General features: G+C 43.8%; 1 protein-coding gene across 2 annotated transcripts; it reads right to left on the reverse strand.

Moving 5' to 3' along the window:
- Positions 1-4,309: 4,309 nt before the first annotated feature.
- On the reverse strand, positions 4,310-7,107 carry LOC123944369 (mast cell protease 1-like). 2 transcript variants are annotated; one of them, XM_046009438.1, is made up of 5 exons: positions 7,020-7,107; positions 6,119-6,269; positions 5,550-5,685; positions 5,061-5,315; positions 4,310-4,617 (listed from the first exon to the last, which is right to left on the reverse strand). In XM_046009438.1, the coding sequence occupies exons 1-5, from the start codon at positions 7,093-7,095 to the stop codon at positions 4,474-4,476; spliced, it is 762 nt and encodes a 253-aa protein (XP_045865394.1). In that variant the 5' UTR covers positions 7,096-7,107; the 3' UTR covers positions 4,310-4,473. The 2 variants fall into 2 exon arrangements, with proteins under 2 accessions (XP_045865394.1, XP_045865395.1); XM_046009439.1 differs by having other exon boundaries at positions 6,960-7,079.
- Between the last annotated feature and the right edge of the window lie 9,948 nt (positions 7,108-17,055).

Consider the following 17,055-nt stretch of genomic DNA (forward strand, 5'->3'; position numbering starts at 1 on the left):
TCCCACTGAGACAGGTTTCCTGCAGGGTGGAGGCTTAAAAGATAGAGCAGCCCATGAGGTAGGGCTTAGGAGCAGAGTACTGGGTAGATTGTGAGGACAATGTGGGAGTGAAGCCCTGGCTGGACCTGTTTTTCTAATGACTGTAAAAAACAAATAAAAAACAAAACAAACAAACAATCAAAACAGAAGAATTTTCTGCACCAGCCTGGAGCTATACTCTGTAAATGGTTTTTTTTTTTCCTTCAAGATTTTATTTGTTTATTTGACAGGGAGAGATCACAAGTAGGCAGAGAGGCAGGCAGAGAGAGAGAGAGGGAAGCAGACTCCCTGCTGAGCAGAGAGCCCGATGCGGGGCTCGATCCCAGGACCCTGAGATCATGACCCAAGCTGAAGGCAGAGGCTTAACCCACTGAGCCACCCAGGCGCCCCTGTAAATGGTTTTAACAAGCTCTGTATCCCACTCACTGCAGATTCTTTCCTTGATATGTTGAAATGGCAAAACTTTTTATTAATTTAATGCCCACTCCTAATATAAAAGATTTATTAACGTAAATAGTGGGGGGGGTGAGTGGGTGATGAGGTAACTGGGTGATGAATATTAAGGGGGTCACTTGAAGTAACGAGCACTGGGTGTTATATGCGACTGATGAATCCCTAAATTCTAGCCCTAAACTAATTATATACCATATGATAATTAAATTGAATTTAAATAAAAAATTTTAAAAATAAAGTAAATAGTGATTTTTGGAGAAAATTTTAAATTCCTAAAATTGCCTTAGCCCCTGTATTCTAGAGTTACTGTTACAAAGTACCAGAAAGTAGGTGGCTTAAAAGAAAATGTCTCCACTCACAGTTCTGGAGGCCAGAAGCATGAGATGAAAGTGTGGGCAGTGTGGATTTCTTGTGAGGGCTGTGAGGAGCGATCTGCCCCACGCCTCTCCCTAGCTTCAGTGATAGCTGGCACCTCTTGGCATTCCTTAGCCTCCAGATGCATCATTCAGTCTGTGTTTTCACACAGGCTTTGCCCTGTGTGTGTGTCTTTCCCACTACGAGAACTCGGACAATATTGGATTGAGGGCTCACTTGACTTCAGCATGACCTCATCTTCATGAATTGCCCCTGCAGAGTGACAGCTCTTTCCCAGTTGGCTCATGCCAGCCCCCTACACAGCTCATGACTGCGTGAGGGGGGAAGGTGCTGGAGGAACTGTGGGTGCAGGAGGGACAATTCCCAGGTTCTCGGGAGGACCTCACACTGGGGCCAGAGGGGCAAATATTTTCCTATTGGGCCCCCCACAACCGTGGCTCTGGAAGAGCTGGTTCCTCAGCCTTGCCCTGTGTGCCACCCTCAGCTGTCCAGAGGCCCTCTTTTCATGAGCTTGGGCAAAGCCATTTTATCTGGATGGTTCCTGTTGACCCTGTGGTGCTGAAACTCTCCTATTGCTCTCAGTGCCAGCCAGGCAGGTTCATTTCTTGAGCTGTGTCGTCCATGGTGTGGAACTGTAGGGATGATGAGGTGCTTAACCTCTCTGTGTGGCTGAGCCAGGAAGTGCTCTTTCCACAGCAGGGGTCCGTGGCATGCTTCTTTGGTCAGCATTGGCGGCCATGCTTGGAGTCAGTGCCTGTCAACCCCTTGGGGTCCAGTTCAGCCTGCGGACTCTGTCCAGCTCCCTGTGGTATCCACAGGTGGCAGGGTAGCCTGACCACTCTCTCCACGTCTCCAGTTGTCCAGCTTCCTGGAAGGAAAGCTACCCTGAAAACGTGTTGTCCCAGGGGGTCAGGAGCAGCTGGTGCCGTAGCAGCAATTCAGTGCGTGCTCTGGTCTCCTAAGCAAACATGATGCATGATGTCCCTGTTCTTGTCTTTCGTGTTTTAAAAATATTATTTAATTATACAAATATAAAAGGAGATTTGGGGCTAAAAGAAAAAAAATCTTTTTTTTTTTTAAGATTTTATTTTCTTATTTATTTATTTATTTTTATTTATTTATTTATTTTTTTTTAAGAATTTATTTATTTATTTGACAGAGAGATCACAAGTAGGCAGAGAGGCAGGCAGAGAGAGAGGAAGGGAAGCAGGCTCCCTGCGGAGCAGAGAGCCCGATGCGGGGCTCGATCCCAGGACCCTGAGATCATGACCTGAGCCGAAGGCAGCAGCTTAATCCAATGAGCCACCCAGGCGCCCCATTATTTTCTTATTTATAGAGAGAGCACGCACCAGCGTGGGGAGGGACAGACTCAAGCAGACTCTGTGCGGAGACCAGCAAGGGCCACCGGGGCTGGGGTAGGAGGAGGTGGGGACTTGATCTCATGATCTTGAGATCCTGGCCTGAGCCAAGACCAAGAGTCAGACGCTTAGCCGACTGAGCCATCCAGGTGTCCTGAAAAAACACATCTTTTAATCACCCTTTCTAGCATAGGTTCTTTTATTTTTGAGATTTTCCCAGGTTTTCTCTCTTTTTTTTTTAAGACTTTATTTATTTATTTGAAAGAGAGAGAGAGTGTGTCCCTGAGGAAGGGCAGAGGGAGAGAGAGGATCTCATGCAGACTCTTCTAGGAACCTAATGTGGGGCTTGATCTCAAGACCCTGAGTCCATGACTTGAGCTGAAACCAAGAGTCGGCCCCTTAATTGACTGAGCCACCTGGGTGCGCCTGTTTTTTCTTTTTTAAAAAGAAATTAAAATTTTTCCCACAGTCATGTTTTATTCATACCACATATATATCACAAATTATATTTTATACATCATGTGACCATTAACATAGATCTATTATTATTTTTAATGAATTTTTCTTTTAAATCATAAAAACTAATATTTGCTATTGCTTTTATTTTTACGCATTTATTTTACGTATTTTCCTTTCTTTTAAATTTCATTTTATGCCTTCAATTTTCTGTCTATTGTCCTTTTGGTTCAGCCTGAAGGGCTCCGAATAGCTTTTCTTTCTTTCTTTCTTTCTTTTTTTTTTTTGTATTTATAGATTAAAAAAAAAAACAAGTATAGTTGACAAAAATGCTGCATTAATTTCCGATATACAACAGAGTGAACTGGCAAGTCTCTACATGATGCTAAGTTCACAAGCATAGCTGCCGTCTCTCACCATGCAAGACGATTACAATACCCTCTTTCCCTCTGCTGTGCCTTTCATCCTCATGACTTACTCATTCCATGACTGAGAGCCTGTATCTCTTCTCGCCTTCCCCCATTTTGCTCATCCCTCCACCAAACTTTCCTCTGGCAGCTGTCAGTTTGGTTTGTGTATTTATGGGTCTGTGTCTAATTTTTTTGTTTGTTTGTTCATTTTGTTTTTTAGATTCTACATATAAGTGAAATCATAGGTATTTGTTTTTCTCTGTCTGACTTATTACACTTAGCATAATATACTCTCAGTCCATCCATGTTGTCTCAGCTGGCAAGATCTCATTCTTTTTTATGGCCCTTGAATTTCAGTCTCCTGAGAGCGAGTTGGAGCCATGCCCTGTTTCCCCATGTTCGGGCAGGTGTGGCTGTGGTGTACTTGCCCAGCTCAGCTGCTGGTGGGTATAGGGTTCAAAGCGTTGCAGGTCACTCGGAGGAGGCAACTTTGGAGAACTTGGCCTAATTCAGATATTCTTCTTCTGGAAGACCTGAGACTGTGTGTCATTTCTGGAGGAAAATGACAGTTGAATTTGGCTGGCTCTGATGGAGTTCACAGACTAGGCTGACACTGATGTTCTTGGGGCTTCCTCCTCAGCTAGAATGGCCCTGCCCCATATACAGCCCTGTTCTGACCACTGCACCAGACAGACCCATCCTGAGGACTCCTAGGGGACATCTCTCCCTTCTCCCTCGTGAGCTCTTGTGCTGGGGACGTTTCCTTCCCTCCCTCTTGGCAGAGGCTCCCCCGGCTGCGGAGCCAGTGTTGAGGGGGACAATAAGGATGAGGGAGAAGTCAGTGTAAGGACACAAGATAACAACAGCTAAGGCCTGCCTGGGGCCATTTGTAGAAACAGTCATGGGGAGTTTGTTATGGTGCCTCTATGCCCTGAACTGCAGTGGCTGAGACACAGATTTTGAGGAAAGAGGAAAATTGAGAGGAGGAAGAGGAAACAGACAGGGAAGAAGGTAAATTAGTGCCAACATTACTCCACATGTTAAATCCTACATGCAGATCAAAATATTTCCTTCAATAATCCATAATACCATACAATGTACAGGGTAATTATGAGGCAAGATTATTAATCTGGCAAGAAAGGAGCCCAGAACAATTTATTCACATCAGAGCAGACCAGCTCCGTGGAAGAGACGAGTCTGACACGCACATGCTGAAAGCGGCATGTTTATTGATGTTTTCTGGGGGTACAATCAGCAGGGGCTTTTTGTGCTGCTGAGAGCCTCCCTGGGGCTCAGGCTGGGGCCAGCTCTGTGGAACATGGGTCAGCCCTGGGAGACCTCTGTCTTTGGGATTCTCCCACAGTCTGGCCAGGCTTCCGTGACTATACATTCTTTAAGACATTTTTAATCCAGGAGACATATGGGGGGATTCTAGTGAAGAGATCCGGAGGCTTTGCATCCCTATATCCGTAAGACACAATACCGTAGGCCACCCCTGCACACACCAGGGGGCCCCCTGAATCCTCCTGTGGGTTAGAGAAAGCAGATCGTGAGCAAAGAATGTCCTTCTCTCTCTACTGTCACCTTATCCTGGTTCTATAAGCACCCCAGCCAGCTCCAAGATAACCCTGAGTCAGATCAGGAATCTTGGCTCCTCATGGAGTCCTAAATTAGGAGATTAATGTCTTATTCTTCTCTGGCATGGAACCACAACTCTAGATCCTGTCCCTTCCATTTCTTCCTTTCTGTCCTGGAGCTCTGTTCAGCCAACTAGAAGGGAGGGTTAGAGACAGGGCCCGAGTATGTGCGGATGGAACCCAAAGGGAGGATACCAGTTCCCATGTTGCTAGAAACCTGCAGACTCAGAAACCAGTCACTATACTAGGGGACTTCCCGACCCACCCCCTCCCAGGAGGACGCTGTCTCCCAGGGACTGCTTTGTGAGGAGGAAGTGTCGGTGTGCAGTCACCTCGTATGCTGATTTTGTCTTCCTCGGATCGCCTACACAGATTTGTAAGTTACTGTTGTAAAACAGATAGCCCCTGCAGGTGCTGGCGTCCATGAGTCTCAGCTGCACCTCCCTCAGAGTATCGGACGCCGGCGCCCTCACTCCGGTTTTTCCCCAGCCAGCCACCGTGCATACTGCCCCAGGTGGAATAAAGGTAGACCAGGTGGGCAGGTAGATTTGCTTCACGGCTTGGGTCCACCTTGCCCTTGTTTTTAGCTGTGAGGGAGGGAGGAAGAGTAGACGGATCTTTGGTCCCAGGGAAAGTGGGGGCTGTGCTGTGGCAGGGGCTCCCCGGGCAGGGTCAAGAGTTGCTCCCCAGTGGGGTGGTGGTGACGTGGAGTAGGAGGGTGGGCCCCAAGGGAATGGTTTGGAAGAGGGAATGAGAAATGCACAGGTCAGGAGAAAGGTTCAAGAAGGGGGGATAGAGATGAGCTGGAAATCTAATGGCACCTTCAGTAACATGATGTCATTGAATCTGGTGGTTGAGCTGTATTTTGGGTGACTGATTTGTTCTGAGACTTCTATCTTCTGCCATGTGGATTTTTCCTTTTTCATGTTATGAGCTCCCAGGATGACCGTAATTTTCCTGTTGGGAAGGAGGAGAGAAGCAAGAGAACGTGCTGGTCTCCTAGAAAGGGTACACTCTGAGCAACTTCTTCCCCAGGCAGGGCGACCTGAGGAACTCAGCTCTTATTTGGAACAGAAGCTCCCCTCTGGGATCCTAGACAGTTCAGGAAGGGCTGGACCCTGGTAGCTACAGGGGACAGAGAGAGCTCAGCTGGCTGCAGGACAAGAGGGCCAGTGTTGGCCTGCTGTGGCCTGGCTGCCCTGAATGATGTGATGGCCTCTGGAGGTGGAGATGGCAAATGAAAACAGGCTGGGTCCTTGAAATATATGTCACTGACTATCTTGAAATGAACAGGGCAACAGAATCTCTCCCCAGGCCACTTCGAAGCTGTGTGTAACTCTGGTTCCTACAGCTCCTTGCATGAAAAGAGAGTAAGTCAAAGTTTTCTTACCTTCCTTTACAATGAGCAGCTGTCATCACGAAATCTTGACTTATGAGAAACCCTCCACAGCTGGTGTAATAACCCCTGTCAGTGACGATTTCCAGATAGGCCATGTAGGGGTGGGAGTGTGGCTTGGACTCAACACCACCGATAATTTCCTCTGAAACAGAGAACCCCAAGTCCCTAAACAGAGGCTCACTTGCCTGTAGACAGAGCACTGGGTGAGGAAGAGGAGGTGGAAGCTGAGGGCCCACAAAGCTGCTATCTTCTAATGGAGCTCAGGCCTCCACGTGTCCTTATTGTTCTCTTTCTTAAACCCAGTCCACCCCATCAACCATCTCTCAGCCCACTTTCAGAACTAACTTACTGTTAGTCTTGATTCTGAGCTGTCATTTAAATGTTCCTTTGCCTTTTTTTTGGAAGAATTTATTTATTTATTTGAGAGAGAGAGTGAGAAAGAGCCATGAATGAACAGGGAAAGGGGCAGAGGGAGAGGAACAAGCAGACTCACTGCTGAATGGGGAGCCGAAAGGTCTTGGGGCTCATCCCAGGACCCTGAGATCATGACCTGAGCCAAAGGCAGACAGATGCTTAACTGACTGAGCCACCCACATGCCCCTAAACATTTCTTCCTGTCTCTATCCTGACTTCCTCTGCATGACAGCCAGCACCAAGAAGAACTGAGAATGAGAATGGTGGCTATTTTGAAGAAAGTAGGCTAGGAGGAGCTTTCAAAGACAGTTTTCTGATTCTCTCTCCACCTAAGACTTCTCATCCCAGGTCAACTGTCATCAACTGCAGGGAAAGAATCTAACTCTTCCAGCTGGAGGTTTCCCCCTAGAATACTTGCGGTGGGATTTGTAGCCTCATTTGAGGTCTTCTTTGATAGGTGGTTATACCCTAGACGCACCAGCTCCAGCTTCAGGAGGCAAGAGAAAGGCCAAAAAAAGATATAGAGCCTGCATTTTCCCAGTGATGGTGTCCATGGTGAGCTTCTTCTGTCCCTGCCCTCCCTCGCTCCTGCTTTTATAATCCCAGCAGTAGAAGAAAGGGGAGGGCTGGAAACCACAGAAACAACCTAGTCACATTTTTGTTTTTCACTTTGGCCTGGCTATCTTCCTCATCGGAAATTCTTAGAACCCTCTTCTCTTCTCTGCTGGTGTTGAGGCTGTGGTCAGATTGCAAGAGTCCTGGCATGTACCTTTCTCAAATAATGTAGCTCTCTTGAGGCAGAATAGTAACACAGATGGGAAAGGGTAGATTAAAAATTTTATTTTTTATTTTTTAAAAAGATTTCTTTATTTGAGAAAGAGAGAGCAAGCAAACACATGAGCAGGGGGAGGGGCAGAGGGAGAGGGAAAGAGAATTTCAAGCAGACTCCCTGCTGAGTGCGGAGCCTGAGGCAAGCTTGATTCCAGGACCCTGACATCATGACCTGAGTCAAAATCAAGAGTCAGGTGCTCAACCAACTGAGCCACCCAGGTGCCCCTCTATTTTTTATTGTTGAAGTATAGTTGACATATCTTCTATTAGTTTCAGGTGTACAACGTAGTGACTTAACACTTCTATATACTACTCAGTGTTCTCCATGATCAGGGCACTCACAATCCATCACCATACAAGTTATTACAATATTATTGACTATATTCCCTATGTTGTACTTTCTGTGACTTATTTATAAAATATGGATAAGAATATACAGATACACATAAAATATTTGTGAAATATAAGGATGTATAAACAGAATATATTTATAAAATGTAAGGATTTATAAATAAAATATATCTATAAGAGATAAATATAAATTTTATAAAGGAGTTTGTGCTTCTTAATCCCCTTCACTTGTTTTGCCATTCCCCCACCCTCTGTCCTTCTGGCAACCAGCAGTTTGTTCTCTGTATTTAAGAGTCTGGTTTTTGTTTATTTATTTGTTTGTCCATTTTTTTAAGATTTCACACATAAGTGAAATTGTATATTTGTCTATATCTGTATTACTTATTTCACTTAGCATAACACTCTCTACGTTCATCTGTGTTGTTGTAAACGTCAAGATGTTATTCTTTTCTCTTTTTAAGATTTTATTTACTTATTTGACAGACTGAGATCACAAGTGGGCAGAGAGGCAGGCAGAGAGAGAGGGGGGAAAGCAGGTGCCCCACTGGGCAGAGAGCCGGATGCGGGACTCGATCCTAGGACCCTGAGATCATGACCTGAGCTGAAGACAGAGGCTTTAACCCACTGAGCCATCCAGGCGCCCTGATGTCATTCTTTTTTAATGGATGTGTAATATTTCATTGCCCATGCACATGTGTGAATGTGTGTGTGTGTGTATGTGTATGATATCATCTTTATCCATTCATCTATCAGTGGACACCTGAGTTGTTTCCATATCAGCTATGGTAAATAATGCTGCAGTAAACATAGGGGCACTTACATCTTTTTGAATTGGTGTTTTCATTTTCTTTGGGTAAATACCCAGCGGTGGAATTACTGGATAATATGGTATTTCTGTTTTTAATTTTCCGAGGAAACTTCATACACTTCTCCACAGTGGTTTACATTCCCACCACCATACATGAGGGTTCCTTTTTCTCCATATCCTTGCCAAAAGAGGGGGGTTGGTTTAGGTGACATAGGAATCTAGAACAGGGATCAGCAAACTTTTTCTGTAAATAGCCACATAGTGAGTGTTATTGGCTTTGTAAGTCATACTGTCTCTGTGGTAACTTATTCAACTCTGTTGTAGTACAAAAGCTATAGAGAAGATGTAAACAAATAGGTGTGACTGTGTTCCAATAAAACTTTATTTTAAAAACAGGTGGTGGGCCAATATGGCTTGAGGGCCATAGTTTGCCAACCCTTGATCTAGAAGATCTGCCCTTTCTTTAATCCGAATAATCAGTAGAAGAACAGAATGTGGCAGTGAGAGATAGAAGGGAAAATGGGGAATTTATTGACTACCCACAATATGTTTGGTGCTGATAAAACTTTGCATATGCATCATCTCGTTTGTAATAGTCTTTCTGGATAAGTATTATTATACACAATTACGGAGCACTCAAGTGAAGCTCAGGATGTCACATAGCAACAAGATCCAAATTTAATATATCAGATTCTGAAACTTTTGCTTTTTCCATTCCAGTAATCTGACTAACAAGGGATGTGGGATGAAGTGTTAGCCCAATAAACAGAGAAAGGAATGGGACATATAAAGGAGAACAACCGGTGTTCTTTAGAGGACGTTGGGGTTTGCCACTAGTGCACTAAGAGTCACACATTGTTTGATAACCAAGTGATATCTGCACTTCTCATTACTTGAGACAGTACTCAGGGCGCTCCTTTGTTCATGTGCGTTAAGAAAGGAAAAAGTTGTTCCTTTTTTTAAAAAAAGATTTTATTTCATTTATTTAAGAGCAAGGGAGCACACGAGCAGCGGGAGGGGCAGAGTAGTAGAGGGAGAACTCCCTCCTGAAGGTCCTGGGATCATGACCTGAGCTGAAGGCAGACACTTAACCAACTGAGTCACCCTGGTGCCCCAGGAAAAAGTTGTTCTTGATTAAACTACAATATGCCATTAATTACAAAATTCATTCCTATTGTAAAGGGATTAAAATGTAAAATGTGCATCATGGAAACAATGAACTATGATAAATTACAAGTAACTCATTCACCCCTATCAACCCTGAGATATATTATTGTTTTCATTTTACAGCCAAGGAAACTGAGTCTCACAGAATTTGAGTCACTTGACAAGTCAGTAAATATCAGAACTAGGTGTTGAACACATACCTGTTTGACTTCAATCACATGATATTTCCCTATATCACTCTGCTTTCCTAGTCTGTAAAAACAAAACAACAACAACAAGAAGAAGGATCTAGAGAGGATTTCTCCACCAATTCCCACAATTTTATAGATGCAGTCCTTATAAGAAATCCCTTATTTTACATTACTCATAGTGGTTCTGCTTTCCTTGATTGAACTCTACATAATAGAGATATTGGCACTGGAAGTGAGTTCAGAAGAACCTGCACTTAGGTTCTGTAACTCGGCTTGGGGTATCTATTACAGGTTCTCTAATCTGAATATATTTAAAGGCATGGCTTGCCCTGTTGTAAGGGTAAATTTACACACACACACACATACACACATACACACACACACACACACTCACACATGTGCATGGGCAATGAAATATTACACATCCATTAAAAAAGAATGACATCAGGGCGCCTGGATGGCTCAGTGGGTTAAAGCATGTTAGTTGTAAGTTGTAAGTAACCATTACAGCATACAGAACAAACCTATTAAATTGTCATCTGTAGATATCTGTAATCAAAAGCAGACTTTAGGTGATTAAGTATTTGGTGACATAGAACATATTAGTAGAAATAAGGAGTATTATGGGGTTGATGGTTGCTTCTACGTGCACTAAAGAACCTAAGAAAAATAAATGATGAGCTTTGGGCTTCCAGTTCCAGCTTATGATCTAAGTAAGGGTCCAGAAATCTTCTCTGCCATAAAAGAAACCCTTCTCTCATGTAACCTCCTGTGTAAGGTTCCTAAAAATCAAACCAGTGTCTTATCCTGTGGGTGGTTTGAACATACCTTGACTCACCAAACTAGCAGGGTCTCTCAGATGAAGTTAGAGATTTTTATTTTTTATTTATTTTTTAATTTAATTGACAGAGATGACAAGTAAGCAGATAGTCAGGCAGAGAGAGAGGTGCAAGCAGGCTCCCTGCTGAGCAGAGAGCCTGATGCGGGGCTCGATGTTAGGACCCTGAGATCATGACCTGAGCCAAAGGCAGAGGCATTAACCCACTGAGCCAGCCAGGTAACCCCCCCCCTCCCACCACGTCAGATGAAGTAAAAGCATTAATTGAGACTCTGGAAATTGGAATGGGAATATATGTAGGCATATTCTGATGAAACTGGGATCTCGAGCCCCTAAATTCCTCCAATCCCTCCTTTGTCTATAACAGCAGCCCATCTTTTCCGGTATGAGGAGGTTAGTCTTCCCTTGCTTGAAGAATCTGTAATGAGATACCCTGAGGTAGTTACTTTGCAGCAGACTGCTGGCTGCCCCCTCACCTTTATTGCTTCTGGATTTATAACCAGATTCAACTCCCAGTAGATATCAGATATGTGACCCATAAGGAATTGCAGTATACACCAAAACAAGATTTTTGCTAATTTATATGAAGAGAAACATGAATGGAATAGGTCTTAAAGGCACTGGTGCAGGTGTTGGGCCAGGCTGACTTTGTTAATGGGATGCACTAAATACAGATGCCAATGTCGGCATATTAGATCAAGCATGTCCATGTGGCTCTAACTATTTGGCTAGTTGATTGGATTGAAATATGGATCCAAAGGTGGCCTATACTCAGTGAAGTTGAGATGCCAGACTTCTTTGATATAGAGAAAAGTATTCTAAGCTTTGGGGAAATCAGAAGATAGAGAAAATTTATTATTGTGAGACTGGTTTACTCACCCCCCCTTAAGTGTGTCCTAGGAGAGCACGGAGAACATTCTTTCCACCAAAGCTGTGAAAGATAGATTAGGGAGGGGGAACACTGGCATTTTTGGGGAGTGCTATAGTGGCTATTTTCTGTGGTGTGGAGCGACCATGGGAACTCCTGCTACTGGATCTGGATCTGAGTTCCAAGGTGGTGATGACATCTCAGGGTGGGAGAAGCCAGGCTACCAGAGGTGCAGTGGGCTTGGTTACTCTAATGAGTATCACAGTTGAGGCAGATGTCAAATAGAGATCCGTGACTTTGGCTAGTTGATCATGGGGTCCCTGAACTGAAATAGACAGATTACAAAGATCTTAGTTGATTTGTATAAGTAGAAACATTCTGGATCTGGTGAACAGAGGTCTTAAATATCACGAGGCACATCAACTGTTTCCCAGCCTTGAGCCAGCTCACTGACCCAGAGCTCCTTGAATGAAAAGGGTCAAGTGCCTTTGAGGAAGGCCCTTGCTATGTAGCCAAAAATTTGTGCTATACATCTTCCTCTTTGCCTTCTTCAAAGGTACCTATGGCCATTTACCAGAGTGACTATGAATTAGAGAAAAAAAATCTGAGACATAGTCATGCCTTAGTTTGTTTTTTTATTATGAGGCCCTGGATCTAAACTGATATGAACTCCCAAAGACCTAAAATGCCCATGTGACTCACCAGTCAAGAGGAGGGGCTTATGGACTGATCCAGAAAGTTTTGGCAAGCATCCATCTCACTGATGGCCCAGTGGTTCCCAAATCAACCTTTGACCATTTCCCAAACTCCAGAATGCAGAGGTAGAATGGATGTCCTAAAAAGTGGCAGAATCTCTATAATGGTTGCCTGACTCATGGCGTGAAGACTGTTATGGTAGAGAAGACCAAGTAGAGCCACTGGAACTGCCTCTACCTACAAAAATAGTAAACTAAGAGCAATGTAATATTCATAGAGACATTCAGGTATTAGTGCAGTCACCAAATTACAGAAGGACGCAGGAGTGATGATTCCTACCACATCTTCATTCAGATCACCTGTTTGGTCTATTTAGTCTTTAGTTATAGGACTTCCCGGCTCTCTGTCTTATGCCTGAAGAACTCTTGATTTTTTTTTTTAATTGTGCTGGTGCTTGAAGGTGTTAGAGGGCAAAGCGGTCAGGGAGGTAAAGGTTGAGGGGGAGGTGGATTCTAAGGTCTCAGGGGGGGAACTCCCTCTAGGGTGAGAGATGGCAGGAGAGCCTCTTGTTTTACTTTCTCGCTTCTTTGTAGGCTCACTGCAGACCTGAGAACAGTTGGCTTTGTGTTGCTTTCTGCTCTGTGTCATCTTCTTTCCATACCCTCTAAATTTATCCAGTAGTCATGCTAGGCAGTCCTTGAGCCATCCCCTTCTCAAGGATTTAGATAGTCCCTTAAATCTGGGATGCTTCTTTCATAAACCTTGCGATGCTGCCAGTCTATCAGCAACCAGCACTGACCAGGCTGGCAAGAGATTCATTTTTAAAGACTTTATTTGTTTATTTGAGAGAAAGAGAGTGAGTGCAAGCACAGTGGATGATCAGGGGGGAGCAAAAGGGGGTTCAAGCAGACTCTGCACTGAGCACTGAGGCCAAGGCAGGGCTCTGTCCCATGATCATGACCTGATCATGACCTGAGCCAAAATCAAGAGTCACTTGCTCAGCTCTCTGAGCCACCCGGGTGCCACTCTTGACATCCATTTTATATTACTTGTAGTACTTCCCCAGGAGATCATGGGGCTGTGATGTGACTCTGGGTGTTTTCTAATAGCAAGACAAGGAAGATTTGCTTCCCCTTCCTATCAAGAATAGTTTTGGCGGGGATGTAGAGGGATGAAAAAAAAAATCAATTTTCATTTGTATTGTGAAATGTGAAAATAAAATGTCAACTATTTTAGTTAAAAATCCCAATTAACTGTCATAAAGTGATGTACTCGTGAACCTACAACCTAGATCCGATCCAAGTTTAGTATATGTGCTGCCAAAGTGAGCACTACAACCTAGATCCGAAAAGAGACCATTGCCAGCAGCCCAGAAGCCCGTCTCTGCTCTTCCCAGTCACTGTTTTTCTTTTCCCTAAATGTAACCTCTATCCTGACTTTCATCACCTTAGATTAATTTTGTCTATATGTTTTTAAGCTTTATGTAATTAGAATCAACCAGTATGTATTCTTTTGTGTGTGGCTTCTTTTATTCAGTGTTATGTTTTTGAAGACTCATCCATATGGGTTTTTGGAATGGTGTTCCTTCATTCTCCTGTATGATTTGTGTTCTATTATGATTATTCTACAATTTGTATATCCATTCTGTGGGAGATTGGAATTTCCAGGGTTTTGGCTATTGGCAATAGATCTACCATGAACAGTATGTATCAGTATCTTATTGCAGTTCTTAATTTATATTTCTCTGAAGATTAATACTGCTGAAAAATGTGTTTTTTTACATACTTATTGGCCACTTTGAGACTTTGATTTGCAAAATGTGTGATATTTTGCTCATTTAAAAAATTACATTGCTGGGATGCCGGTGGTGTGGCAGGGTGGCTCAGTCGGTTAAGTGCCTGCCTTGAGCTCAGGTCATGCTCCCGGGGTCCCGGGATCAAGTCCCACATCGGGCTCCCTGCACAGTGGAGAGCCTTCTTCTCCCTCTGTCTGCCATTCCCTCTGCTTGTGTTCTCTCTCTCTCTCTGTCTCTGTCAAATAAATCTTTAAAAAAAAATTACATTGCCATTTGCGACGACGTGGATGGAACTAGAGCGTATCACGCTTAGTGAAATAAGTCAATCGGAGAAAGACAACTATCATATGATCTCCCTGATATGAGGACATGGAGAAGCAACATGGGGGGTTAGGGGGATAGGAGAAGAATAAATGAAACAAGATGGGATTGGGAGGGAGACAAACCATAAATGACTCTTAATCTCACAAAACAAACTGGGGGTTGCTGGGGGAAGGTGGGGTTGGGAGAGGGGGAGGGGGTTATGGACATTGGGGAGGGTATGTGCTATCGTGAGTGCTGTGAAGTGTGTAAACCTGGCGATTCACAGACCTGTACCCCTGGGGATAAAAATACATTATATGTTTATTAAAAAAAAAAAATTTGGAAGAGGACCATAAGAGACTATGGACTCTGAAAAACAACCTGAGGGTTTTGAAGGGTCAGGGGTGGGAGGTTGGGGGAACAGGTGGTGGGTAATGGGGAGGGCACATTTTGCATGGAGCACTGGGTGTTGTGCAAAAACAATGAATACTGTTACGCTGAAAAAATAAATAAAATGGAGAAGAAAAAAAAATTACATTGTCCAGGGGTGCCTGGCTGGCTCAGTAGGAGGAGTATGCAACTCTTGATCTTGGGGTTGTGAGTTTGAGCCCCATGGTGGGAGTAGAGATTACTTAAAAAGAAAATCTTAAAAAAATTACATTGCCTTGGGGCGCCTGGGTGGCTCAGTGAATTAAGCCACTGCCTTCGGCTCAGGTCATGATCTCGGGGTCCTGGGATCGAGCCCCGCATCGGGCTCTCTGCTCCGCGGGGAGCCTGCTTCCTCCTCTCTCTCTGCCTGCCTCTCTGCCTACTTGTGATCTCTCTCTCTGTCAAATAAATAAATAAAATCTTTAAAAAAAATTACATTGCCTATATTTATTTCATTGATTTGTGGAAGTTGTGTGTCTTTATAGGTTCTGGATACGAGTCCTTTGTCAAATATATACACTGCAAATATTTTCTTCCACTTTGTGGTTTGCCTTTTCACCCCCTCATCTTTTCATGAACAAAATTCTTTTTAAAGATCTTTTCCTTTATGATTAGTGTTTTTCGTGCCTTGCTTAAGAAAATTCTTACCCACCTGGAGGTTGTGAAGGTAGTCTTCTATATTAACTTCTGAAGTTTTCTTTGGGAGATGATTTTATTTTATTTTACTTTTAAAAGATTTTATTTGTCTATTTGACAGTGAGAGAGAGAAAGATAATAAGAGCACCAGAATGAGTTGGGGGAAGGGGCTGAGGGAGAGGGAGAAGTAGACTTTTTGCTGAGCAGGGAGCCTGATGCAGACTCCATCCCAGGACCCAAGGATCATGACCTGAGCCGAAGGCAGATGCTTAATGACTGAGCCACCCAGGCACCCCTATTTTCAAATTTTGGTGGGTTATGTTTTTCTAAGAATCAGTCAGTTTTCTAATAAAAATCTTCAAATTAATCGTCATAAAGTTATATTATAATTAAAAATGTTTTTAATGTCTGCAAAATGTGGAGTAATGCCAAACTTAGGAAGAAACTGAAATAGCATTAGGGTGGGAAAGACAGGGTAAGACAGTAGAGATATGGCAAGGTTTTAGAAACCAGGCCCTGGTGCTCCAAAAGAGTGTTCAGAATCTGTTAGAGAAGGTGGACAGATGACAATGTGCATAAGAAAGAGGCAGGGGTCCTATCCTTCAGGGGCCCTGAGCATACCAGGACTCAGGAAAAAGAGGTCTTCTCAACCTAAGTCAAGTTGGATGGGGGATAACTTAACTTCTTTCCTCCTTCTCCCTCTCTCTCTCTCTTTTTTTTTGCTTTTGGGCCCTCAGCAGGAAAATGAAATGTCCTTTAAGACTTTTCTGCTGGGCAGAGTAGCCTGGGGAGAGGGGTGAGTGTGTGAGCATTTTTATTTATTGTAAAGTTTTGTGGGAATTGCTGGTCCTAGTGGAGATTGGGGAAGTCCTAACCAGTGTCACGATTTGCCTTTAACAAATTGCAGGGTGGAGTGACCAGCTTTCCCCAGACTGCTTCTTGAATTGGGGAGAATGCTGGGAGTAACAGAATGAAATGAAAGCCAGGTTAGGATGTTGGTTTTCTCAAGTTCATCACTTTCTCATCATGAGCCTCATCAAGATCATGGGAAATTCTGACTTGCATGAAGGCATTTATTTCTCTATCCTATCTACCGCTTTTCAGGAAGCTGATAAAGGAAGTCACATTTTTTCCCCCAAAGGAAACATTAAGCAGTCTTAAGATAAGGGTGATACCCTAGGCCTGTGACTCTTTCATCTACCTTTTTTTTCCCTAAGGTTACAGCTTATGGAAAATGATGACTGCTTAGGAAAATTGGTCCCTTAGCTCACTCTTGGGCCTGAGACTTAACTAAAGCTTCCCTCTGGGAGAGAGGATGGGCCCTTCTCCCACTGAGCTTCTTTGCTTTGCCTGTCAAGGATATCTTAGTATCTGCTGGATGGAATTCAAGAGAACTCCGTCCTGGAAACATCCCAGCCCTAGGCTTTGAGATATTTTATAGAGAGGGTCTTGTGTGGTTAATGTGATCCTGCCATCTCGTGGGGAACAAATGAAGAACTGATGGGGTTATAGGGTGAGGGTGTTTAACTCAGAAGGGAGTGGACTTGCCTGGGTTGGGGTGGGGCAGGTATGTGGGGCAGGTGTCTGGAAGCATTATACAG

This window comes from Meles meles, chromosome 6 (genome assembly GCF_922984935.1).
Source record: "Meles meles chromosome 6, mMelMel3.1 paternal haplotype, whole genome shotgun sequence".
Lineage (NCBI taxonomy): Eukaryota > Metazoa > Chordata > Mammalia > Carnivora > Mustelidae > Meles > Meles meles.

Coding starts and splice junctions, on each gene's coding strand:
- LOC123944369 (XM_046009438.1), bottom strand. CDS start 7,095: ATGGACACCATCACTGGGAAAATGCAGGCTCTATATCTTTTTTTGGCC. Junction 6,270..7,019: donor GCCTCCTGAAGCTGGAGCTG/GTGCGTCTAGGG, acceptor TCTCTGTTTCAG/AGGAAATTATCGGTGGTGTT. Junction 5,316..5,549: donor ATGACATCATGTTACTGAAG/GTGCCATTAGAT, acceptor CCTCCCTCACAG/CTAAAAACAAGGGCAAGGTG.